Below are 24,074 nucleotides of genomic sequence, written 5' to 3' on the forward strand. Positions count from 1 at the left end.
CCTATCTGATTTTAGCAACAAGTTTATTTGTTGGGAGGATTCAATCAATCAAAAATTTATTTCAATACAGTAGCTAAGTGGTAGCTAACATCTTTGAACTCCAGTATAGATAAATCACAGATTTGCATAAAAGCTATTAGAAGTACACAAGGTTGTAAAAATACTAGTATATTCAAATGAATCAGAATTAAACTAAAAAAGGTGTGACTGCAGAGGGAAAAGCCTCTCAGAATACCAGAAATATACACAACGAAGTCTTGTTAGCAATAATACTAAGAACAGCTATGGGGTATAAGACTTCAACACTGTGTCCCTTGAAAAATCTTTCTGTGAATACTAGAGAACTGTAGAACTTCTTTGCTTTCATTCCTCTTTTATAAAATAGGGATAATCCTTCATTATGTGCACATCTCTCCCTGTATGCTCTGAGGAGAAAGGTTTGACTATACTATTTACATTATTTCAGACAAAACTGATCATTTCTAGTTTTTATTCCTAAATCTTCTTTTTAAAAGGAAGAAAAAAAACTACAAGTATCAATGAGAAGTACACATCATTATTGTTGATCTGCTTATGGGCTTGTTTGCTCAACACTTTGAATACTATGATTCCAGTTTCTTCAGGAAACTAAAAGAAACAGTAATCTTTCCAGATCAAACTTCCACCAAGCCGTTTTAGTACATTTATCATGCCTAGCAAAACCACCAAAGGACAACTCCATCTGCTACAACAAAACAGAGAAAGATAAAGGTCTCCAAACACTTAATAGCACTTTCCAAAAAAAGGGCCATAAACCTAACACCACTGAAAGAGAAATGCAATCTGCACTTTGCAGACCTAGACAGGAATTGCTTCAATACTATCTTTTTCCCCTCTTCCTCACCATAAAAACGACCAACCCCTAGCTGTGATGTACAGATCTACATCCCAAGGCTCTCAGGAGATTAGGAACCCAGAAGTACCAACAAAGACAGGAAACAAGGACTTCTTTCCCACACAGGCTTTATCACCACTTCATTTCAGTAATTACGTATTGAGTGAACATTAAAAAGAAAAGCAAAAAGGATTCCCAATCAGAAGCATAACCAAGACAAAGTGGGGACAACTCAAACTAGACATACAAGAACACAATCTCCCCTGTCACACAAAGGTTAGATGCAGAACACCTTAAGAGAATATGAGAAGGATCCCATCCATCTATTTTTTATCATTACTGAGAGGGAATAATTAAGAAGCCTTTCAGAAAGCAAACACCATACCAAAGACACGTGTGTATATAGGAGCATATACCAATAATAGTCCATCAAAGCTGTGGTTTTGGGTCCAGAGAAAAAAGCTCATTAAATGTTTCCTTGCGTCTAATTTAAAGGGTTAAAAAGAAAGAACTTTATTAAGGAATTTCAGCAGAAAACAGAAAAGAACAGATGCAATTAGATAAATTTTTCATCCTAAACTTCATTTTGAATTCTTCACATTTATACTTTTTATCAGTTTTTAAAATTATGGTTAAAATTAAGCAGGAGAAAGTAAAATAATAAAAATAAAAAGCAATTACTTAAAAGATGAGAGGTTTTTTAAGGAAAGGTTGTGTTTTTTCCCTCAAAAAAAGGTTTGCATGAAAAACCGTGAGTAGATGCTTGTTGGTCCTCTCTTCATAACTGTGTACAATGTGGTATCAGCGTATCAAAGATTCAAGAACATTTAAAAGTCAGACATAAGTACAAGGAAGGTATATCACTTTCACTTTTATCATCAATGGAAAAAAATTCAGAGTTTAGGTTACCATGGGATGTAGAGGAAATAGAGAAAAATAACCTCTTATTTCTTAGACACTAAAATTTCGTTTTGGCAGGGCAGGGAGAAGAGCCACATGAAGATGTGCAGCCACACAGATGCACACCCATGATTCTCAATGGAAAGTAAGGAGGAAATTGTAAATGGTTAGGGCGTGAAACCACAAACAGCTCATTTTCATAGCACCTTTTCCCAAAACTCATTCCCCAATAGTGACCCTCATATCCACATGACACATACTACAAATTAAAATAAAAGTCAACAACTCCCTATTTTGGAATTTATTTGGAGCTTATTTTGGTGTCAATTGTACTGCAAATATACTTAATAAAGGGTGTTCAGCATGGACATCAAAATTACCATTTTGACGCTGTTTTTTTCCTTTTTTTTTTTAACCTTACATCCACATATAACTGATAATATATACAAATTCCCTAGTTCTCCCCCTTAAACAACAAATTTAGAATGTTTATTCTTCCTTTAGATTTCTTATTTTTCTTCACCCTCATTTCTACAGGTTTCCCACATCACCTCCTCTTGATGAAAACACTGTGATATGTTCACATTAGCATACTTCCCAAACATCCCAGTTCACTCTTTTAAATTCACAACTTCAATCTTCAAAAACACAGCACCGCTTACAACTGATGTATAGATAAAGATAAAGAATTGTTCCCTTTTTTCTGATGAAGAATCTCATTATCATAGGCCACTTTGGTTAGAAAAGAGATCTAAAGTCAGGCAAAGCTAAACTTGACCTTCATCCTGTCATAATCAGATGACCCACTTAAAAGATCCCTTCCAAACAGCCAACAACAGGAAAAGAAAGAGGAAAACTACACAAAAATAAGATTTGGCTAAACTCCAGTTTTCATCATTATCCAGTTGGACAATTTTCTGACCAGCAATAATCATTATTCCCTGGGAACTTTACCCCAGTAAGGGTCAAGGTCAGAAAATCTTTAAAAAAAGTTTTTTCCAGAAAATTTCTTGCCAATATTCTCTACTCTGCCTCTTCTACCCTTTCCTTTCATAGCACTCCGTCTAATAAGCATTTCTGGAAACAATTTGGTATATAACAAGCTGGGAACCTTTAGAATAAGGAGAACAAACTGAAATGAAAGAAGCTTCATATGACTTCCAAAATAACCTGGGAACTGGAACAAGACTCTTCTCTAGTGCTCGGAGCTCTAAGAACATGAATATTGGTTTGTCTCTTCCCTGTTGAACACAGCAACATAAGGAGAAGAAAGGCCTCCTCTTCACTCTTCTTTCCAAACTACTGCCAATCACATTTGGAGCTAGAAATCTATGAGGATGAAACCAGACACATCAGACTATTTAAACATCTGAAATTCTCACTCTTAGAATATGCAATATAGGAGGTTGGGTGGGTTTCAGTTTATTTTCCAAATATGCACTAGCATTTTCCACCTCAGCATACTGGACCTTTTACAAAATTCAGGGGAAAAACTGGCAAAGCAAAATGTCATAAACATCAGATCTTCTTACAGCCTTCAATGAAACCATGTTTTATAGCTAAGCTATGATGAACATGGGCTTGTTTGTTCATTTTTTTTAATATAATCTGAATTAGGTATAAAAAGGATCTTTCACAGAGTTATCTTTAAGACAAAACTGTTAAAACACATACATAGCCCCCACACTACTCTTAGAGGTCTTCTGCTAAAAGCTGTTGGGAACGATGATTTCTTTTAGTAACATGACTGAAGAATATTAACAAGATGAAAATCATCAATCCCCAATACATTATAATTCTTTCAGTAAAACACAAAATGACAATAGTAATGTCAAATTAGACTAAATAGTGTACTTTATTATTATTATTACTATTAAGCAATAAGCTTTGGTACACTGTTAGTCGTAAGTGTTAATGCTGAATACTATAAACATACTAAAAAAAGTATACACGCACACTGAAACTCTCATTGATATTTTGTAAAGGTCAATTTTGGGTATTCAAAAAGCTGTAAAAGTACATTTAACTAAATAATTTATTTTGGAAAATAAAAATTTTAAAACACAAGTTAAAAGAGAAAACATATATGAAACTGTCCTGTGTACGTACTCATACTCTGGCTGTAGTTAAATAAGACACCCTTTGACTCTTTAATACCCAAGTTCTAGAAGACCTTCCAAGGAACTTATTTTAAGTTTAAAACTTCCAGTTTTCACTTCTGGTTAGACATTTTCTTGTCCCTTTCATTCCTGTAGTTGACTAGATCCAAGCATATAAGATCCAAAACAAAAACTGCTTTAAATTATCTAAGTGGACTTCTTAGTCAGCTAATAATTCTTTCTATATTTTGATGTGGAGGGGGGAGGGGGTGTCATTGAATGGTGATATCAATGGAGCATGAAAAACTATTTCCATTCATGTTGTTTCTAAATAAAACAAATGGAAGTCTTTTCGTTAGCTTAGCAACCGAAAGAAATTCCAAACTTAAAGGTACTAGTCCTATCGTATTTTAAAATCCTCTACCTAAAATATCTTCTTTTTGCTACACAGGCTAATTCTTACAATAACTGTATGTTGTCATATCGTCCCTTCCTAAATGAGCCTCAGCTTCTTCACTAAAAAATGAGGATAATCTACATTTCAGGAATTTGCTATAAGGATTAAACGGTTTAAAATATACAAACCACCCAGTGTGATAGCCTGACACATCAAAGTTACTTAATAAATATTACTTGCCCTCTTCTAGAAAATTCTGTATTATGAAACTTTTTAAAGTGATTCAAGTAAAAGTATTTTGAAACCACTTATTGATGTCTGTGTGCATGTTTATGATTTCCACTCCATTAAGACTGTCAGATTTTTTTCCCAAGGAAGAGTGGGGCTGGTGGGGGGGGGGGGGGGGGGCAGCAGACAAAAGCTGAAACAGAAAAACACCACTTTCAGTCTCTTAAGTATTTTTTTTTATAAACTTGACTTTTTATCCCTCCTAACATCTATTTTTCCAAGAAATACAACTTTACTCAGACTTTTTGTTTTTAAGAAGTCAAGTCTAAAAACTAAGCAGATACCCTTTGCCAACAGTACACCTAAAAAGTGATAGGGTAACTTGATTGCTGAACATTTTATAGTATAAGGCCTCAGTCTCTTTAAAAGAAAAAAAAGAAAGACAGACTCAAGAATACTGACGACTAAGCATTCTCACACAATTAGGAATTATTTCACACCACTTGAAGGTTTCACTTGGTTAACTCTATATGCAAATATACTTTCTTATTCTTTACTCTCAATCCTACCATTTTTTACGCCTCAGACTCCACTGATGACTAAACTCTTTGCATCCCAGTCTCAAAATCCCCTCTCCACCCCGACCTCCCCCACCCCCAGAGATGCCGGCATTGTTTGTGCAGAGTGGAAACAATATACTTCCACTGCTGGCTAATTTACATCAGACACGGCCAGGCCTGGGGAGCAGTAAGCTGTCTCTTTTCCCCTCCTCTTCTCCGGCTCCCCCCTCCCTTTTTTAAATTTAAATTACTCTTTTTAATTTAAAAACTTCCGGATGTTTTATTACCTTGGCAGCTTTACTTTTTCTCTGGATTGACTAAAAAGGTAAGTTTAAATAGTTTTTGTCAGGTTAATGTCTCTTCTTTTTTACACATGTATCTAACAACCAGAATGGGTAGAGTTAAAACTGGGATGATGATATTGCATTTTACATGTTAACTCATGTTCGGCACCATTTCATTGTTTTTTGTAACCTAAATATACAAAAAACAAAAATGTTACTTTACATTTACAGTTAAATTGGCTGTTCTCTAATCATCTTTATCAGCTGCTACCCATGTGCTTCTAAAGGATATAAAGGGATTTGATGCTTGCTTTTGCTGTTTTCATTATTCATTGTTTTTAGAAAACCATACAATAATATACAAGCAGATACAGTAAGTCATTGTTTCCTTGACTAACATTTATTGAAAAAGCATTAAAATTATTTAATTATTAAAATCTAATATTAAAAATCCTAAATGCCAGCTTTTCTTTGAAAGTCACATTGACTGTCTCCGAGTCAGCAAAGTTGAATTTTTAAAAAATTTTTCAGATATCTGAAAAAGAATTAAATATGATAACTATCTTTAATAAAATTTATAATTAAAGCCATCTCAGAGACTAAAATCCTAACTTTGCAACCAACAGATTTCACTGAGTTAAATATTTCATCTAAAATCAAGTAAGATAAACACGTTCCATCGACAGTTTAAAAATAAGGTATGCAAAGACTCCCTAATATATGCAAATAACACAAATACTTAAGAATCACATTTCAAATTTTAAAACACTTCTACCTATGAGACTCCAAAAGTGTGGGTGCACGGCAGAGTTTTAACATTTACTTTCTGCACCACTTTCTCTTCCCTTCTCATCCCAGCTCCTTCTACACCCCGAACACATACATAAAACAGATCATTTAGGCCAGCGGTATTTGAGTACATCGCCCCTCCTCCTCCACTGAGACAGTCTTGCCTTTTATATCTATGTGGAGGTTCCCATGGCAACACTCACTTAGACCAATACTATTTCCAACTGAAATGAGAGAAGCCAAAATCTAAATGCTTCATTACTAAATTACACACGCCTAACGAGTAAGGATTTTTTTCTGACTATAACTTTTTAATGAAAAAGTAGATATCTGGAATTTCAGCAAAAATAGTCAAATATTATTACAGAAATAACTATACAAATAGATTGATTGTAGGCAATTATATATATGCATATTATTACATGAGATTCACATATGCTTACTCTTATTACATAAAACTGATATGCTGAGCCTGGAGGCTTACTCAATTATAATTATGAATAGTAAGTACGATTTTTACTAATCTAGTCTACTGTATCAAATTCTATTTTTTTTTTAATGTTGGCTACATAGCTCACAAAAACCCTGGTGAGAAATTCTAACAAAACAAGCCAAGAAGCAATTCATGGACAGCAGGAGGCAATTCCAGAACACAGGCACAATCTATAAAGAGAAACCACTACAGCTTTTTGATGTTAAATAAGTAGAAATATCAGCATACAACAAAGCTACGAAGCAGACTGTTGTATCAAGTTTAAAAGTAAAATATTCAGGGTCAAATGTCATGAGTACCTTTGTCTAGACTACTTTCAAATGTGAAATTTTCATAATTTATAAAACAAAGTTGTCTCTTTGTAATACTGAAGATTGTATATATTTAGTTTTAGTACAAACACACTCCAATCAATTCTTCCAAACAGAGGGACGGGGACAGTTATGTTTTGTGTGTGCATGTTTTTAAAAGCAGGAACATCAAGGTGGGAGGTCAAACATTTACTTTGAAAACATATACATTTCTTTAACAGGTTGTGCATACTAAGAAGCCTCAGAGAAGAGGTAGGTGTGTAAAATGAGTAACATTTCATAAAGCTTTTTGATTAATGATCAAAGCTATGCATTAAACATCTCTCTTCATGGTGAATACATTTTTTTAAAAGAATAAAAATCAATAGAATGTACACTGAACCTTATTTATTCTGACAACATATCTTAGCACCTGGATAGTTGTATTAAATAATTTGTTACTATGCAGTTTATTAACTTATATATATGGGTTCATAAAAATAAAACAATACTCATTTTAATGAAAAAATCTTACTTTTATAAAATTTATAATGAGGGTTTTTTTTGCTTTTATATTATCACTTTCTTAAAACGAGCTGATTCAAAAGACTATAAAGACTCCCTCAAAACCAGTACAGGAAACTGCAAGAATTTACTTTCCCAAAAACAGCTTTTAAGACACGAACATGAACTGCCTAATGAATCTCATAGGCTTGTGAAAAGGACCAACTTGCACCTTTCTGAGGTCTTTCCCTCTTTTTAAAAATTCCCATACAGTGAGACCCGCTGACACTTTTTTTAATAAGGGCTGGGGTGGGTATGAGTGTGTGTGTTTGGGGTATGGGAAGGGACGGGGGTGGGGGAGTGGGGTTTGCCACATTGGGGAGTTTCTGCAACATTTGTAAGGGTTTTATAAGCAGGATCCTCTCTCGAGTGTTTAGACAAGTAAAAAAAAAAAAAAAAAAAAGCAGAAAACAAACAACCAACTGTTAAATGTTCATTTTACTAAAAAAATTGGCAATCCTCTGCAAAGCTTTCAACATTTTAATTTACTTTCATTTCAATATTAACCACCTAAAAGCAAACACTTGTAGAGTTCAGAAATCTTTTCAGTTCTTTGGAGACATTTAAACAACCTTAATATCAGATGCATTTTAAAGTCAGAGTCAAAAGCAAAATCTAGAAAAAGTATGATTACGTCTCGAGCAAAAAAGAATGTATTTTAAAATCCTCCCTTTATCACAAGCAGGTTTGGATGCAATGCCACCTGGTGGCACAGGAAAACTCTTAACTAGGCTTAGGTTTTTAGAAACTGAGCACCCAACCATCCCTTTTGACTACCCTCCTTCCAAACAAGTTATTCATCCCATAGTTTAACAATAAATGATAATTTTTATTTAAAAACTTTAAAATTTTAAAGCAATTTACTCCATGTGACAATTTCCTCAGTGTTTAAACATCATTAAAAAAACAAAATAATTTTTTCAAAAACCTAAACTGTACCAAAGCTTTAATTTTTAAATGATAAAATGTTGAAGATTGGTGGGGGGGATGGAATAACCGACCTGCTTTGTAAAATTACACTGTATAATTAATTCCATGGTAAGAATGTTTTTATGGTGTGTTTTGGTGACCTTTTATTACCATCAAGTTCACAATGCTGGTGGGCTGCCTTTTAATCCCTCCGCAGACAAAGGCCCTAAATAAACACAGATCCCTTCCTGGGAAAAAGTCCACTCTGGTTAAATGGTAAGGAAATGAGTAAATCATTAGTAATCTTTAAAGCCAAAGCTATAAACTCAAGTTACCTTAAGTTGAAATGAAAGTGTCCTGCAAGAGTTTCAAAGTTCTGTCACAGATAGAAATCTCCAGCTCTTGACTCCAGACTAGGCGCCAGCTGATAAACAAACAATTTAAGTCAAGAGCTGGAGAATTCCCAGCTTTTTCATTTAATGGCTTTGGCCAAGAGTATTTATTGCCTCCAGTTTTATTCTCACTTAGCTCTAAGAGGAAATTTAAACTCATCATTATCTTAAAGCCCCATATGGGTAGCAGTCAGCTTACCTGACAGAGCTCCTCTGACTCTATACCAGTTTGACTTTCTACTAGAAGTGATGCAATAATGTACACTAATTAACTATAGCTTTAGGTTTACTTTTTAACAGGCTAAATAAATTTTGTTCAATATAGTTTATATTCCCACTTTGGGTAGTAACAATTCCAAAAAGGTTAAGTTTACAGTTTTACACCAAACTACCAGCTAAAATGGAAAAGGAAAATGCAATCTCTCTCTTATTCCCTCACATGCTCCCACCCCACTTCCCACCCCCTACTCCTCTCACCTTCGTCCAGGAGCCCTTGAATATCATAGAAAGTAAGTTTTTGTATCAAATGTAGACTCTTTTGGGCCAAACAGGTGGTGCCTAGTGGTTAAATTCCTGTGCTCGGCTTAGGCAGCCCAGGGTTCATGGACCTACACACACTCAAGTCATGCTGTGGTGGGGCCCCACATACAAAATCGAGGAAGACTGGCACAGATGTTAGCTCAGGGACAATCTTCCTCAAGCAAAAGGAGGAAGATTGGCAGTGGATGTTAGCTCAGGGTCAATCTTCCCCACCAAAAAAGAAAGTAGAGTATTCTATTGACTTCAAAATATCCAGTGTTGCTCTATTTCCTAACAGAGCAGTGTGCAAGATTTAAGACGTAAATGCCTGATCATGAAAAGCTGTTGATTTTATACACGTACTAATAAGAATATAAAAGTACAGCCCAATTAAAGACCATGAGATACTATCAAATATTTCTAAATGCTGTTTTTAAAAGTTTGCTATTAAAGATTACAGATCTCAAAGTCAGAATTATGCTGTTGCTCTTATTCTTTTCTCAAAATTATCATTTACTTTTAGGAAAAAAATCTCATCTCTACTCAGGATTTTATGTCAAAATAGTTCTTTTAACTATGTGAATGTTTGCAGATATTTGATAATTACAATAAATCAGCTATCCTTCTTCCTCTGTTTATCTAATGAAAAAATGCTATAAGAAAATTTTTATAGCTTAAGGTAAAGGGTTAATAAAATATGGCATTAATGCAAAGAAAAATTCTTTCCCTCTCACTTCTTAATTTTCAGAACGTTTTACAAACATATCTTGGCTGGAAAAGCCAATTAACTATTTCAGTGTCTGCCAAGACTATTTTTCTACTACTTTAATATATGTACATAGTACATTAAAAATGTTGGCCACTTGAGAATAAGTATTACCCTCACACATAAGAAATTAGGAGAAATGAAATGTAATTAATGATAAAACTATTTGTATGCCTGGCTTCATACTATGTTTCATTAAAAAAAAAAACTCCCTCAGAATAATGCTTTCTTAGAGACTGCAATGGATAAGCATTCTGATGACCACAACAGTCAATAACTCAATAAAAAAAGATGTCAGGTGCAAATCTTCTAAAAGAGTCCCTATCTCTCATACCACCCGAGATAACTTGAGCTAAATACAAAACAAATCAACAAAACCCTTCTACCTTAAGTGAAAATCCCTCGAAGTCAGAAGAGAGAAGATAAGCCTGCTGCCATACCTCCACTGGCCATGGTGGGAGGATGGCTACTATAAAATGCATATGTAAATTGAAAATTTTCACAACTAAAGCACCCAAAGTAATGCAAAACAAAAAACAGAATCACAGGGCAAATATATACAGAGAAGGATTTAAACTCAACTTAATATACTTTTTATCTGTTAATATTATCAAGCTGTCTTTCTTTAAGAGAATCAGACATCTAGAATACTGCAAATAAGTCTGATAACAGTTTGATCATGAAGACACGGCCCTTGGCAAACTCATAATTCCATTTCCTCCTCCCATTTCACCCTCAATGCTCTCCAGGGATTACAAGCAAAACAAAATAAAGACATATAATACATAAGGTATACTGGAACTAATTTCTCAGTGCTTAGGAATCAATAGATGTTAACAAAAAATAAATTATAAGTAAGTAATAGCTTCAGGAGATTTGTTTGCTAAATCTATTTCACCTTTATATAAACACTGCTAGGCAGTCCTGAACTATGTACGCAGACCCAATTGTGTCTGGTCTGAGTTACATCCTGAATGGCAATTAAAGGACATTAAAAATACCCTGGGATTACTTCAGGCAGGACCCCTGCCTTATCCATGCACTTTCTAACATAACCAGGTGAAGAGAACACAGTGTCCCTCCACCCTAGGACAGAGTCTGGCAACCTTGACTGGAAATTGCAATGCAATTAAAACCTGGCCTGCAGATTTGGAGAAGAGGGAATTGCAAACTGCAAAAGAGTAAAACTCTTAGGAAAAAACTAGGTTGTTGTTAGCAATAATAATTATTACTAACAATAAATGAGAGCATTAATACAAACTCTGAGTGAAGTGATCACCTTGCCTTCTCTGACTCATTTTTTTACTATTTTCTTAGGAGACAAATTATTATTGGGGAGTGAGTCAGCAGTCTTCTCTAAATGTTAAGAACTCATTAACACCTTACATAGGGCCTCCTGTCCATGACAACTGTTGTAAGGAAGTCTGAGGCATGCCAAAGAATCTAAAAAAGAAGTTTTTATGGGCATCTCTTCTTTGCGACTAATTTCAAAGAAATTCTTGGAATTTATTTACCAAACATTTCTAAACTACTTGTGCAAACTGGAGAAAACCCCAGGCAAAAGGTATCCTCCAGAGACAAAATACCACGAAATCAGACCAAGAAGAGGCTTATTTTATTGTTTTTTCAAGACAGAATAATTCGAGTCTCTCATACAAAAGCCAATGCCACAAAGAACTTCTAATTTTTATAATAAATAATATAAGTTGATCATTTTAAAAGAACTACAAATCATCATAATAATACAATTCTTTAAAGGGAAGAACCTATGAAAATGAATTATCTTCATGTTAAACCAACTTATGTCAAAACACTAAAAAAACTAACCTCTTACTGACATCAGACTAAAATGTAAGAATAACTGCTGCAAACAACACTACTCTAATCAAACAGCTTGTGAAAGCACCAAAAAAGACCTATGCTGATAGCCCTTCCCCCTCCACACATTATAAAATTCAGTTATATAAAATTTGGTAAAAGAATTTGCTTTTGGACAGAAATAGCAAATAGTTTCAGCCCAAAGCCAAGTAAAATTGCCAAGTTATAAACCTCTCTAAGAAAATGTTTTAATGGATATGCCAACAGACCCTTAACTATAATGGTATTACGTGCCAAAATATAAATAATTTTTGTTTTTTGTGGTCCCTTTACCATAAATTAGATACAGATCTAGTGGAAAAACAGTAGGTATCCAGTTCAGTGAGCAGTAAAGCCCAAGACTGCACACTTGATTTTAAAAACAACAATGGAGTCTGTATGAGACTTCCATTGAAGAATTTAGCAAGCAAGTCTAGTACTCTAAGAGAAACTCCTTAATCGGTTTGGTGCTGACTACTCCATATTCTAAGAATACCTCAAACAAATTACTAAAACTTAACCCAGCCAAGTAGAGTATAAAATTTGGTTTCCTGGGAGGGAACCGTTACACAAACACCTGCACACAAGCTCAATTATTTAATTTTGACATTAATCCCTAACTGAAGCAGTACAGCTCAGAAATCAATGAGGCTCACCAGCATGGAAAGCCTCAGGCTGACTACAAGTGCCACTTCAGAGTCACTTCAACTCACGGTCTCTGTGCAAATCTACACACACATTAGGCAATCAGTGAGTTTATTCCTCAATTATTCAGGCACAGTTAAGTGCTGTAATTATGCCCTTAGAGCAGACTGAACGGTATTTGGTCATTAGTCACAAACAATAGTTTTTAATTTGCTTTATGTCTAGCATTCATTATACAAGAGAGCTGATCAAATTCGAACTAACCCTGTGGTAGCAGACGCACTCCACACTAAAAAAAAATGCATGTACCCAAAATGGTGTGACTAAATAACATTCAACATTAAAGAAGAATTACAACTTTCATAAAGATGTAATTTACACAAGACAGATAAATAGATTAGGGCACAGACTTATGAGGTCAGTGTCATGTGCTAATTTACATAAAGCCCAGTTAACTTTACTTTGATAACCACAAACTGTTAAAGGCATGGATTAGACATATGAGGAGTCAATTTATTAGTGATTTAACAAACTGAGCAAAACTACCTGCTAAGTCCTGGGAATACAAAGATAAATGTTCCACAAACCTACCAAGCTTGTTGATGCCTCAGAGCCCTTACAGAATAGCTCCCTCCCTTGAAACACTCCTCCCCTGAACCTGTGCATTCAGATTGCTGCTTAAGTGTCACTTCCCCAGAGAAGGCATCCTGTCCATTCTATATAAAGGGCCCTCCCCTTCATCTCTGTCTCCTTAACTGTTTACTCTGCCTTTTTTACCTTCAAAGTGCGTACCATTCTCTCTATTCCCACTAAATCATAAACTCCACGAGGCAGAAGACTTTGGATATCTTTAAAACCCTCACTCTAGTGCCCAGAGCATGCCTAGCACATAGGAAGTATTCAATAAATGCTTACTGCATGAAATGAAGAATGAAGCATCTCCCTTGCAATCAAGGTGCTGTCAGCATAATAGAGAAGATCAGATAAGAATGTATAACCAGAAAACAGTATATAATCTTGTGAGAATTATATAAATACAATAATTTTAAGTATAAGACATTTCATTAAAGAAAAAATAAAGACCTTCATTTTTAGAGTTACTTTCTCTAAAAGTTCCAGGCTCTTCCTAATATCCAAGTGAACTTCTTTTAATTTATTAACAGAAGTACAATGAAGAATGTGAAAGTAAAGGCGATAAGAGAATTAGATGAACTAATCAATTTCCCTTCTTCCTTGCTTAAAGAATATTTACTGAAGAACTAGCAAATTTAATTCCAAATTTCACTGGTTCCCCTCATATGTAACTGGGAATCATCTATGAGTTTCCTAATTGATCTTTAACATAAATTTTCCATTTCCAGAACTAAAAATCCTGTTGCCCTGGAATCAAATTTGGTGTTGCTCTCTCTCTTTAAATATCCATAAAGGTGTATGTAAGATAAAAGTCAAAATAAGTATTAACAGCTACCCCAGACAGGACAAAGACAGTGTTCCTCTACAATGCCTACCATGTTGCTGTGATCAAACTCTTTTTTTTTTTTTTTAGGAAGATTAGCCCTGAGCTAACTACTGCCAATCCTCCTCTTTTTGCTGAGGAAGACCAGCCCTGAGCTAACATCCATGCCCATCTTCCTCTACTTTATATGTGGGACACCTACCACAGCATGGCTTTTTGCCAAGCAGTGCCATGTCAGCACCTGGGATCCAAACCGGGAAACCCCAGGCTGCCGAGAAGTGAAACATGCGAACTTAACCGCTGGGCCACTGGGCGTCCCCTGTGATCAAACTCTTAATGCTCTTAATGAAGAGTTTCCTTTCTAATTGTTAAGTATTGGGAATACTGCTGTACTGCATTATTTTGCATTTTGTAACTAGTTACAAATCATTTTAATAGTTTCTATTCCTACATTCTAAACTTCTAACGCAAAGACTTTCTCTTTAAGTTGTTCTGAATATTACTCTACTTCTTTTATCACTTTGATCATAATCACAATTCCCAATGGCACTAACGTTACAATACAGTCACGAACTACAGAATGACATCTTGGTCAACTTATGAGGTCAGTGTCATGTGCTAATTTACATAAAGCCCAGTTAACTTTACTTTGATAACCACAAACTGTTAAAGGCATGGATTAGACATATGAGGAGTCAATTTATTAGTGATTTAACAAACTGAGCAAAACTACCTGCTAAGTCCTGGGAATACAAAGATAAATGTTCCACAAACCTACCAAGCTTGTTGATGCCTCAGAGCCCTTACAGAATAGCTCCATATATATGACAGACCATATATATGACAGTGGTCCCATAAGATGAGTACCATATAGCCTAGATGTGGAGCAGGCTATATCATCTAGGTTTGTGTAAGTACACTCTATGATGTTTGCACAACAGAATCACCTAACAATGCATTTCTCAGAATGTATTCCCGTTGTTAAGTAATGCCTGACTGTATAACATTTTGAACACAGTAAATACTTACTTTCTGACTGATGTTAGAATGTAGAGGCAGTTAACTAGCTTAACTTAGAGAGATCAATAATCTGGAGATAGATAACCTAGAGAACAGTTCGGGAGTGAGAAATAACTGCAGGAATGCTCAAAATATTTAACATTAATCTTGAATTTTAAAAATAGAAGATTCTTGATTCAGTCAACCATACTGAATTAAACGCCCACCAGGAGACACACCGCGGAGAGAGTAAGTTCAAAAAGACATGGTACCTGCCCTCTTCAGAGTCTTACTGGAAGAAATAGGCACAAACATAAGCCTGACACAGCGGTCCTTGCACTAGCATAGATACAATACTATGGGAACACAGAAAAAGGACATGGAAAACTGCCCCATTATTGCTATATAAACAATCCTCTCATCCCTCTGCTTTCAGGTATAATCATGTTCAACTCCAAGTCCTTATGACTCAGAACAGATTCTGTCCCAGTCAAACTCAAACATGTGAGGGCTATGTCAAAATACCATTTTACTTTCTCTTTTTCTGGAGGTTTATTTGATTAAACAACACCAGCCAGCTGGATCTCAAACAGGAAGGACCCAAAAATCTCCGGTTCTATCCCAACCAAACTGCAGAATAAAAGGCTCCTGATAGCCAGAGAATAAATATTCCAGTTTGGAGTCAACACAACAGGACTGAGCTGATCTCTCCGGGGTTATCCAGATTCAAGAATGATGGCTTCTCAACCATTCCTTCTCCAGTGACCGTGGGGCAGAAATGTTAGGCCTCTTCCAGGTTAGAAGCCAGCCTCTGAGGGTTAGAAAAGAAAGCAATTCCTCCCCTCACTCCTCAAAGGTCAGCTAGCAAGAAAGAAGATCAAAGACCAGCCACTGGGGTAGATGAAATTGTTAGAAGTGGAGTTAACAGTAGGCAACTTCTATGAAAAGGAGAGAAGGCCACCACAAGGGTGGGACTGAAGGAAGAAGGCCCAGCAGAGTGTGGGAAGAACCTCAGACTGAGGTGGAAGAGTAAGAGGCTAGCCTGAAACCTGCTGTCAAGGCAGAGAACCCTGGGCACGCCACTTAACCTCTTCGGACCTCAAACTGCTATCTACAAAATAACAGTCAAATTAAGTCATTCCTAAAGTCCCTTCTATAATAAAATTCAGTTCCAAGAGCACAAAAGACAGTTAAAAGCTAGACGTACTAGCAAAAAAAAATCTAAACACATTATTTAACCCTAGCAGTCCATGAGAACACTATAACAACATTTATTGAATTTTCATCAACTTACTTTTCCAAATCTTACTAAATATGGGTATATCTCATATCAGCTCACCAAGGTAGCTACTTAGGTAACATTTAGTCAAAGATTCTCCCTTGTAATCATAAATATAGAGACGTAAGCCAAGGACCTATTTACAGAAAACCTACCTCTTTTCTGGACTGGCTTAACCAGACTTCAGTTTAGCAACTTAGCTTTGGCATTAAAGTTGGTCTTCATGCTAACCGCATTACAATAATGCTCCTTCAAGAAAGGATTTATAACACTTAAACTAAATAAGTATAGGTTGCACACTAATTGATATGTTAAGTCACAAACACTTGTACATAATTATGGCAATATCAACTACATTGGCTTCATCAGTTATCAATTGCTACATAACACTCACTCCAAAACTTTGTGTCTTTATTTGCTCACAATTCTGTGGGTGGGCAATTTAGACTATCCTAGCTGGGAAGTTCATTTGCGGGTCAGCCTGAGGTCACTAATGCAGCTGCAGTCACCTGGGAACTTAACTGCAGCTGGATGGTCAAGATGGCCTCACTTGCATGCTTGGTGGTTAGCACGTCTCCAGCTGCTAGTCCAGGCTTCTCTATGTGGCAGGAGAAGAGTTTCCCAGCAGCAAGAGAGGGCAAGACTCAACGTAAAGTTTAAACTCTACAGGAGGAAGAGCATCAATGTCTATAAATATAATGTGGGCTTTGGTAAAGGTATGTACAGTTTGACAGCTTCAAAAGGAAATGCCAAATCTGTTGAGGCACACCAAAGGACTTTAGAAAGCAATATCTATACTATAAAGTGAGAACTAAACAAGTGTAAAACAGCTACTCACATTGCTTTCAGGATGATAATTATAACAGTTTAATAAGCATCACTTGCTTTTGATTACAAAAGTTATATAGAACTTTAATAAAATGGTATTATTTGTTATAGGGAGGAGCTGCTATAGGGTGGGTCTAATAAATAAAAAAATGAAACCTGGGGAAACCTTCAATCTATTACTCCATGGGCTGGCAAAATGATACAGTAATTATTCTTTTCACTTTACTTTCCAGAAAAATAGTTAGCAGGAAGTAGAGGAAAAGGCTGCACTGAAGAAACCAATCACTTGCTCAAAAATCTACAATTTTAAATTTATCTGGATTAAAAAACCTCTTTTTAAAAAGCTAACCACAAAATGAGAAATACATGTTTCCATTTATATTTTTAGAATACTACTGTATTTGTATGTAATATCTCTTAATAAATACATGTAAATGCATTTTTTAAAAAGTCTAGGATAAAGAACAGATGAGGGTTGTGGAGAAAGGGACAAAATTGGGGAACATTTTTAAGGTTCTATTCAAATTACCTCAAATATTCCACATTTCAAGAATGACATATATGGAACCCTATAAACTTGTGGGCCCACCTTCGGTGTCTAAGCCATGCTTTTCCCAGGTCCCTTTTCCTTAATTTTATTTAGTTAAAATATAATGATTTTAAACCAGCCTATTTAACTTAGGGAAAGTTTCCTCTATTTTATTTTAACTGAGAAAGTGAAGCTATTTCTAGCCCACCATATTAAAAATATAAAAACAATAACTATGAGAAGAAAAACATAAGCTTCTATTATACACTGGCCAATCTCATAATGATCATATGTCAACCGCTAAATTATCACAAACCAACTCTACACAGAGCTTTCAATCTACAATATAGTTCAGATTCAGGTGTATTTACTATTATAAATTAGCACTTTTGCACCCTAAAATTACAAACCAGGGTTTAAAAATAGCTCACTGTGAACAAGGGTAATCTCAAAGTTTTATCACACAGAAGACTATATTTGAAAAGTTAAATAATGTTTAAAAATAAAATTGGTATTCTTCATTATCAAATGATAATTTCAGGCTATACTCATGAAGCAAAAGAAGATCAACCAAGAGCAAGATCATATGCACTATATAAATTTTCAAATTCAATTATAGAACCACTTGAAGAAAAGAACTGTTCAATTTATTAATTCTATTCCATAAAAAAACCACACCAACAGCAAGCTTAAAGATGCTTATTAGTATTTTATGATCAAAGTGTCTATACCACATTGTAAATCTTTACACCTAAATTTTACTTAACCAATTCAATATAATAATTAGAGTGGCTAACAATTATTTATACCTCCACCTATATACAAAAATGTTTGGATATAAGACACCTTTGCAACAAGACCATTAGGTTCTTTATGAAAAAACAGAAACTGATTTAAATGATTATATTTTGTTATTTTTTTATTTCAAAGCCTAAAATCAAGTTTAATGTAATTGGAATAAAATTGCTATTCCATTGTCTACTGCTATATTGCTATAATTATGGACCCGTGTGTGTGTGTGTGTGTGTGTGTGGTATTTGATTTCACTAATTTTAGAAAATTTAGATATTATGACAAATCACAATACGCATAATCCTGCCATTCCAAAATATCTAGATACCACTATTAAGATGTAATACAGTAATAAACTGTTAAAATTTTATTAGTGGGGGGGCTGGCCCTGTGGCCGAGTGGTTAAGTTCACGCGCTCCGCTGCAGGCGGCCCAGTGTTTCGTTGGTTCGAATCCTGGGCGCGGACATGGCACTGCTCATCAGACCACGCTGAGGCAGCGTCCCACATGCCACAACTAGAAGGACCCACAACGAAATATACAACTATGTACCGGGTGGCTTTGGGGAGAAAAAGGAGAAAAATAAAATCTTAAAAAAAAAAAAAAAAATTTTATTAGTGGGTCTCCTTGTCTTCTGAGATTATCATAGGATTTTTAAGTATGTTAATGTGATGAAATATATCTATAGATTTTTTAATATTAAACCATCTGTGCATATGTAAGATAAACCAAACTTGGTTGTAGTGTTTGATCTCTTTTATGCATGATTGGATTTAGTTTGCTAAGATACTTTTTTTAAAGTTTTTACTTTTATATCATGCTGATATAGACCTATAACTTTTCTCTCTCATAATGTTTCTGTCTAGATTAAATATTAGAATTATATAGTTCTTGTAGAATGAGTTGGGAAGCATTTCCTCTTTTTCTATTGTCTGGAAAAGTTCATATAAAATTGAGGTGATCTGCGTCCTGAAACTCTGTTAACATTAATCTGTAAAATCATCTGGGCCTAATGTTTCCCTTGTGAAATGATTTTTTCTTTTTACCACTTATTCAATTTCTTTAACAGTTACATGATTATTCAAGCTAATTATTTCTTGAATCTGTTTTAAAAAGTTAAATTTTCTAGGAATTGATCTATCCCTACCCACAGAAATTTTCACCAAAAATTCACAACTCTTCAAAGTTGTGACAACCTTTTATCTGAATTTAGAACAAGCAATGTATTTTGAAAGTACTAAATAACACACATCAGTTTTGTTTTGTTTTTATTTTTAATGAGGGAATTGAGAACCCTGTAATAGGTCTAAAAATAACTGGATATATCTTGGGTACCACAAAACCCTAATTGCTACTTCTGACAAACAGAAATAGGTATACAGATATCTTAGCTACCACTTACCACCAGAAACAGGGGCATCCATGAAAACTGCTCCCATTTTCTCAGCTTCTTTGGCCAATTCTTTTGAAATAGCAGGATCGATGGTACTGGAATCTATTAATAGTGAGCCTTTCTTCACTTTTCTAAGCAAATAAATAAAAATATAGTTTTATACTTTTAAAAATATGGTTTACAACTCTGAATAAACATTTCATGCAACTACTCATAGAATCAGAATCTGCTAAAAGCTGCCACCTATCAAAGAAGTCTTTGGTTTAATATTAAAAACATTAGAACTGGTTCAAAATCTCAAATTCATTTTCAGATCAATTATAGTTCAAAGTAAACCCAAACTCTTTCAAACAAACCAAAATAATCTAATAAACTACAGGGTATAAATTCTGGTTTCAGGTGAAATACACACTAACCATAATAATATAAGTAAGCCAAGATGTAAGCAATTTAAAACACCTATTAACTTTAAAAGGGCTATTTGGTAGGATTTAAATTTTTGTTTGTAAAGTAGTTGGGTCTCTTTAAAAAGTAATTTATTTGTCTTTAACAAGTCATATTGCAAATTTCACATATCCATGTCATTTCCACAAACATAAGCAACTGAAATTTAGTCATTTGCTTCAGGGTGGCATATTCTTTAATAATTGTAACTTTTTAAAGACAAAATAAAACATCAAACAGGCAGAAAGGAATGGACCTGGAAATCTCATAGACAAAGTCTTTTTGTTCTTTATGGTAAATTTATATATACACATTGGTAAAAAGGGGAAACAGTCTTTTCATATACCATATTTTACATATTTAAATGGCATTCTTATAGTAAAACATTTTTATTTGTACTGTAAGTACAGACTATATACCTACATGATTTCCTTATTATCTATAATCTATGCCTATCTTCACTGGCAAGGAAACTCTGACCTACATTATAATTTATTTAAAGGGCTATGACTAACCTTTAATTCAAACTTCCCAAAGTTCTTACTACAGATAAACTAATTTAGAGGCCATTTAATCATAATTATGATTGGAAAATCAGAACTAAATAAATACAAATATTGGAGGGGAAAACAGAAAATCATTGCTAAAAACTACAAAAAAGAAAAGAAAAATCTTTCTATAGAAAAAAATAGCACACAAAATGCTTTAAACAAGACTTTCAGACATACAAATCAATCTGGCCCAAAAGCAATGATTGTCATAATCCCCAGAAAAGAAGTAACATACTCTATTATAGATCACCTCAGAATGCAGAGTTTCACTTTATGTAACCTAAAAAGTAAGAATTAAGTTTACCAGTCTTCTTTGATATTAATATTTTTAAGATCTTAAGTCTTTAAACAAATGGGAAATCTCTCAAAACTTACACATGCACTGGGTGTGGGGAAATGATACCAACCCAGAAGAAAATACATAACCACCCGTGAGAAGCAAATTACGATTCAATGCAAAGGCAAACTCTTTCAAAATACTCCCTAGACAAAATTGCTCTGGTAGCCGGCCACCATATTCCTTACTAAAGGATATTAATAAATGTAGTATTCTTGTCTCCACACGAGTTTTTACTAACTTTTCCCTGAGAGGTGAAGCACGGCCATAATTGGAACAGACCAGGTAATGAGACAGCTAGGTTGCCTCAGGACCACACAGACTGTGGGCCTCAGGGCCCCATCCAAAATGAGTCTCTCTCAACCTTCCCTGAAATCTAAACATTTATCTTATCAGTTTTCTGCCTAATATCCAAGTGTCTTTTGCTTCCAAGTTTGTTAGTTTTCAAAAGCAATTCAACTTCCCCAAACCTCAAATCCCATGTACTACAGGATCATGAAGTTAAACCCCTTCTTTTAGCCCTTCACGTTTCTACAGGGCCTACCAGCTTGTTCCAGCTCTTTGCTGAAATTCAACAACAAAAACAAGTTAGAACAGGAACCAGTAAGACCAGAAGAGTAAATTGGGAATTCAACCACTGTCATCCTAACATAACCACGAGGGTTTGGCAATAGGCAGCAATTAACCAAAAGGTTCTCAAAACAAGGGAAGCTAGGCACTGGCTAGGAAACTCTGACCTAAATCATATTTTATTTACAGAGCTACTGCTAACCTTTAACTCCAACTTCTCAAAGTTCTCACGACAGATGTACTAACCCAGAGGACATACAATAACTTTTTATTATATAATAAAATGTTAAATAATGGTGTTCTTTCCAATGTTTGGTTTTATTTTTCATAGAAACCTTTTCCCGAATTTCTATAAACCATAAGACAATTATGCTTGTAACATTTGTACAGTTTAAAATGCAAACTTTAAAAGTCTCTTAAACATGTTACCAATGAAAGCGTAAGTTTAATGCAAGAGTTATAGGAAAGCAACAGAAGGAAAAGAATTTATTCCCAAAAGTCATATATTTGACTTCAGCGAAAAAATAAACCCTTTCAATGAGAGAAACCATACCATTCACTTTTTTTTTTTTAAAGATTGGCACCTGAGCTAACAACTGTTGCCAATCTTTTTTTTTTTTTCCCTGCTTTATCTCCCCAACCCCACCCCGTCCATAGTTGTATATCTTAGTTGCAGGTCCTTCTACTTGTGGCATGTGGGACGCTGCCTCAACGTGGCCTGACGAGCAGTGCCATGTCCGCGCCCAGGAGCTGAACTGGCGAAACCCTAGGCTGCCACAGCGGAGCGCGCGAACTTAACCACTCGGCCACGGGGCCAGCCCCTATTCACTTTTAAGAAAAAAGAAAACAGTGTAGAAAGGTTTAACAAACATCATTGTAATTTCCTAATAGTTCTAACAAATGCGAAATTCATGAACTATCATAGTAAGAAAATATCCACAGTCGAGAAATACATACTTTAGAATTCCATTTGCTCCAGAGTAAGCTTCTATTGCATTGATGCTGGTGGGCAACATTGTAATAATTCTGTCAGCTTTTTCTGCTACATCTGCTGGGGAAGACACTACCTTTAAAAAAAATCGCAAAGGTATATATATTATTTAAATTAAAATATAAGCAGTTTCTAGAGCACAAGTAGGATCTACTTTTTATGCATGCCGATAAAAGTGACTGAATAAAAACTAATCCTTGTTTCCAAATGACAAAAAAAATAGCTTATTGCCTGAAATAGAGAGTCCATTCCTTATACACATACAGATGCAGTTTCTATGGAATCAAATGTACTGTTTATTTTAAAAAGTGTGAAGTGAGTTGAGGAGGAAAGGGCAAAACTGAACAGTCCTGGGAACAGACACACTTCTCATGGATTCCTCCAACTTAGATCCTTAAACAGCACACTTTTTGGTAGATGCTTTTGACTAAAAAACACTCTAGTACGACAGAGCTGGGAGCCGAACTACAGGATTCACCAGTGATTTCACGGGCAGCAAAATCCCCTAGTAAATTCTCAAGCCCCAATCACCATCATCCTACTGTCTCTATTTTCAAGAGAATAAAAAAATTAAGCCTGTTTGAAAAAAGAAAAGGTCAGGACAAGGACATGAGCACTTACTGCACTGTGAGTATCACCATGAAAGTTGAGAGTGTGAGTTACCAGGACTCATGTGGAAACTATATATGCAAGAAAGACATATAAATAAGGCATCGAGGTATGCCCTCATTTCAACCCTCATTTCTGCTTTAATGATGACCACAAACACACTGTACAGGAAAGCTACTCTGTCCACCCTCTGCATATGTGCATGTGTGCATGGGTGTAGGCACACTCACTGACATTCCCCCAACCCCCTGCTCTCTCTCAAACAGTATACACCTTGATACACCTGCCAGCCAGTCAGCAACCAAAGAGGTCAGAGGAGACCAGGAGCTCACTCCTTGGCTCAAACTTTAATAGAAAGAATCCATCACCCTAAGTATCACAAAAGCTCCTCTAAATGCTCTTCTCTCTTTAAAAAAAAGACAAAGCGGGGCCATCCCTGGTGGCCTAGTGGTTAAGTTCAGCACACTCCACTTTGGTGGCCCAGGTTCAGTTTCCAGGCATGGACCTACACCACTCTGTTAGCTGCCATGCTATGGTAGTGGCCCACATACTAAAAAACAGAGGAAGACTGGCATGGATGTTAGCTCAGGACAAATCTTCCTCAGGAAAAAAAAAAAGGCAAACTTGAAAAACAAAACTATTAAAAAAAAAAGACAAAGGACTATCAGGAGGATAACTGAAGATTTCCCCATAAAATAATTTACATGTGTATTAGAAATTGACATATTTTC

The 24,074-nt window shown here is 35.2% G+C and overlaps 1 protein-coding gene across 4 annotated transcripts in view; it reads right to left on the reverse strand.

Annotated features, from left to right (window-relative positions):
- Positions 1-24,074, reverse strand: part of HIBADH (3-hydroxyisobutyrate dehydrogenase) — a 111,176-nt gene that overhangs the window by 67,093 nt on the left and 20,009 nt on the right. For all 4 annotated transcript variants that reach the window (XM_008517872.2, XM_008517873.2, XM_070617567.1 and 1 more), the window contains exons 3-4: positions 22,701-22,810; positions 19,851-19,972 (exon numbers count right to left, since the gene is read on the reverse strand). In XM_008517872.2, the coding sequence (XP_008516094.1) occupies positions 19,851-19,972; positions 22,701-22,810 (232 nt within the window). The remainder of the gene's footprint in view (positions 1-19,850; positions 19,973-22,700; positions 22,811-24,074) is intronic.

This window comes from Equus przewalskii, chromosome 4 (assembly GCF_037783145.1).
Source record: "Equus przewalskii isolate Varuska chromosome 4, EquPr2, whole genome shotgun sequence".
Classification (NCBI taxonomy): Eukaryota; Metazoa; Chordata; class Mammalia; order Perissodactyla; family Equidae; genus Equus; species Equus przewalskii.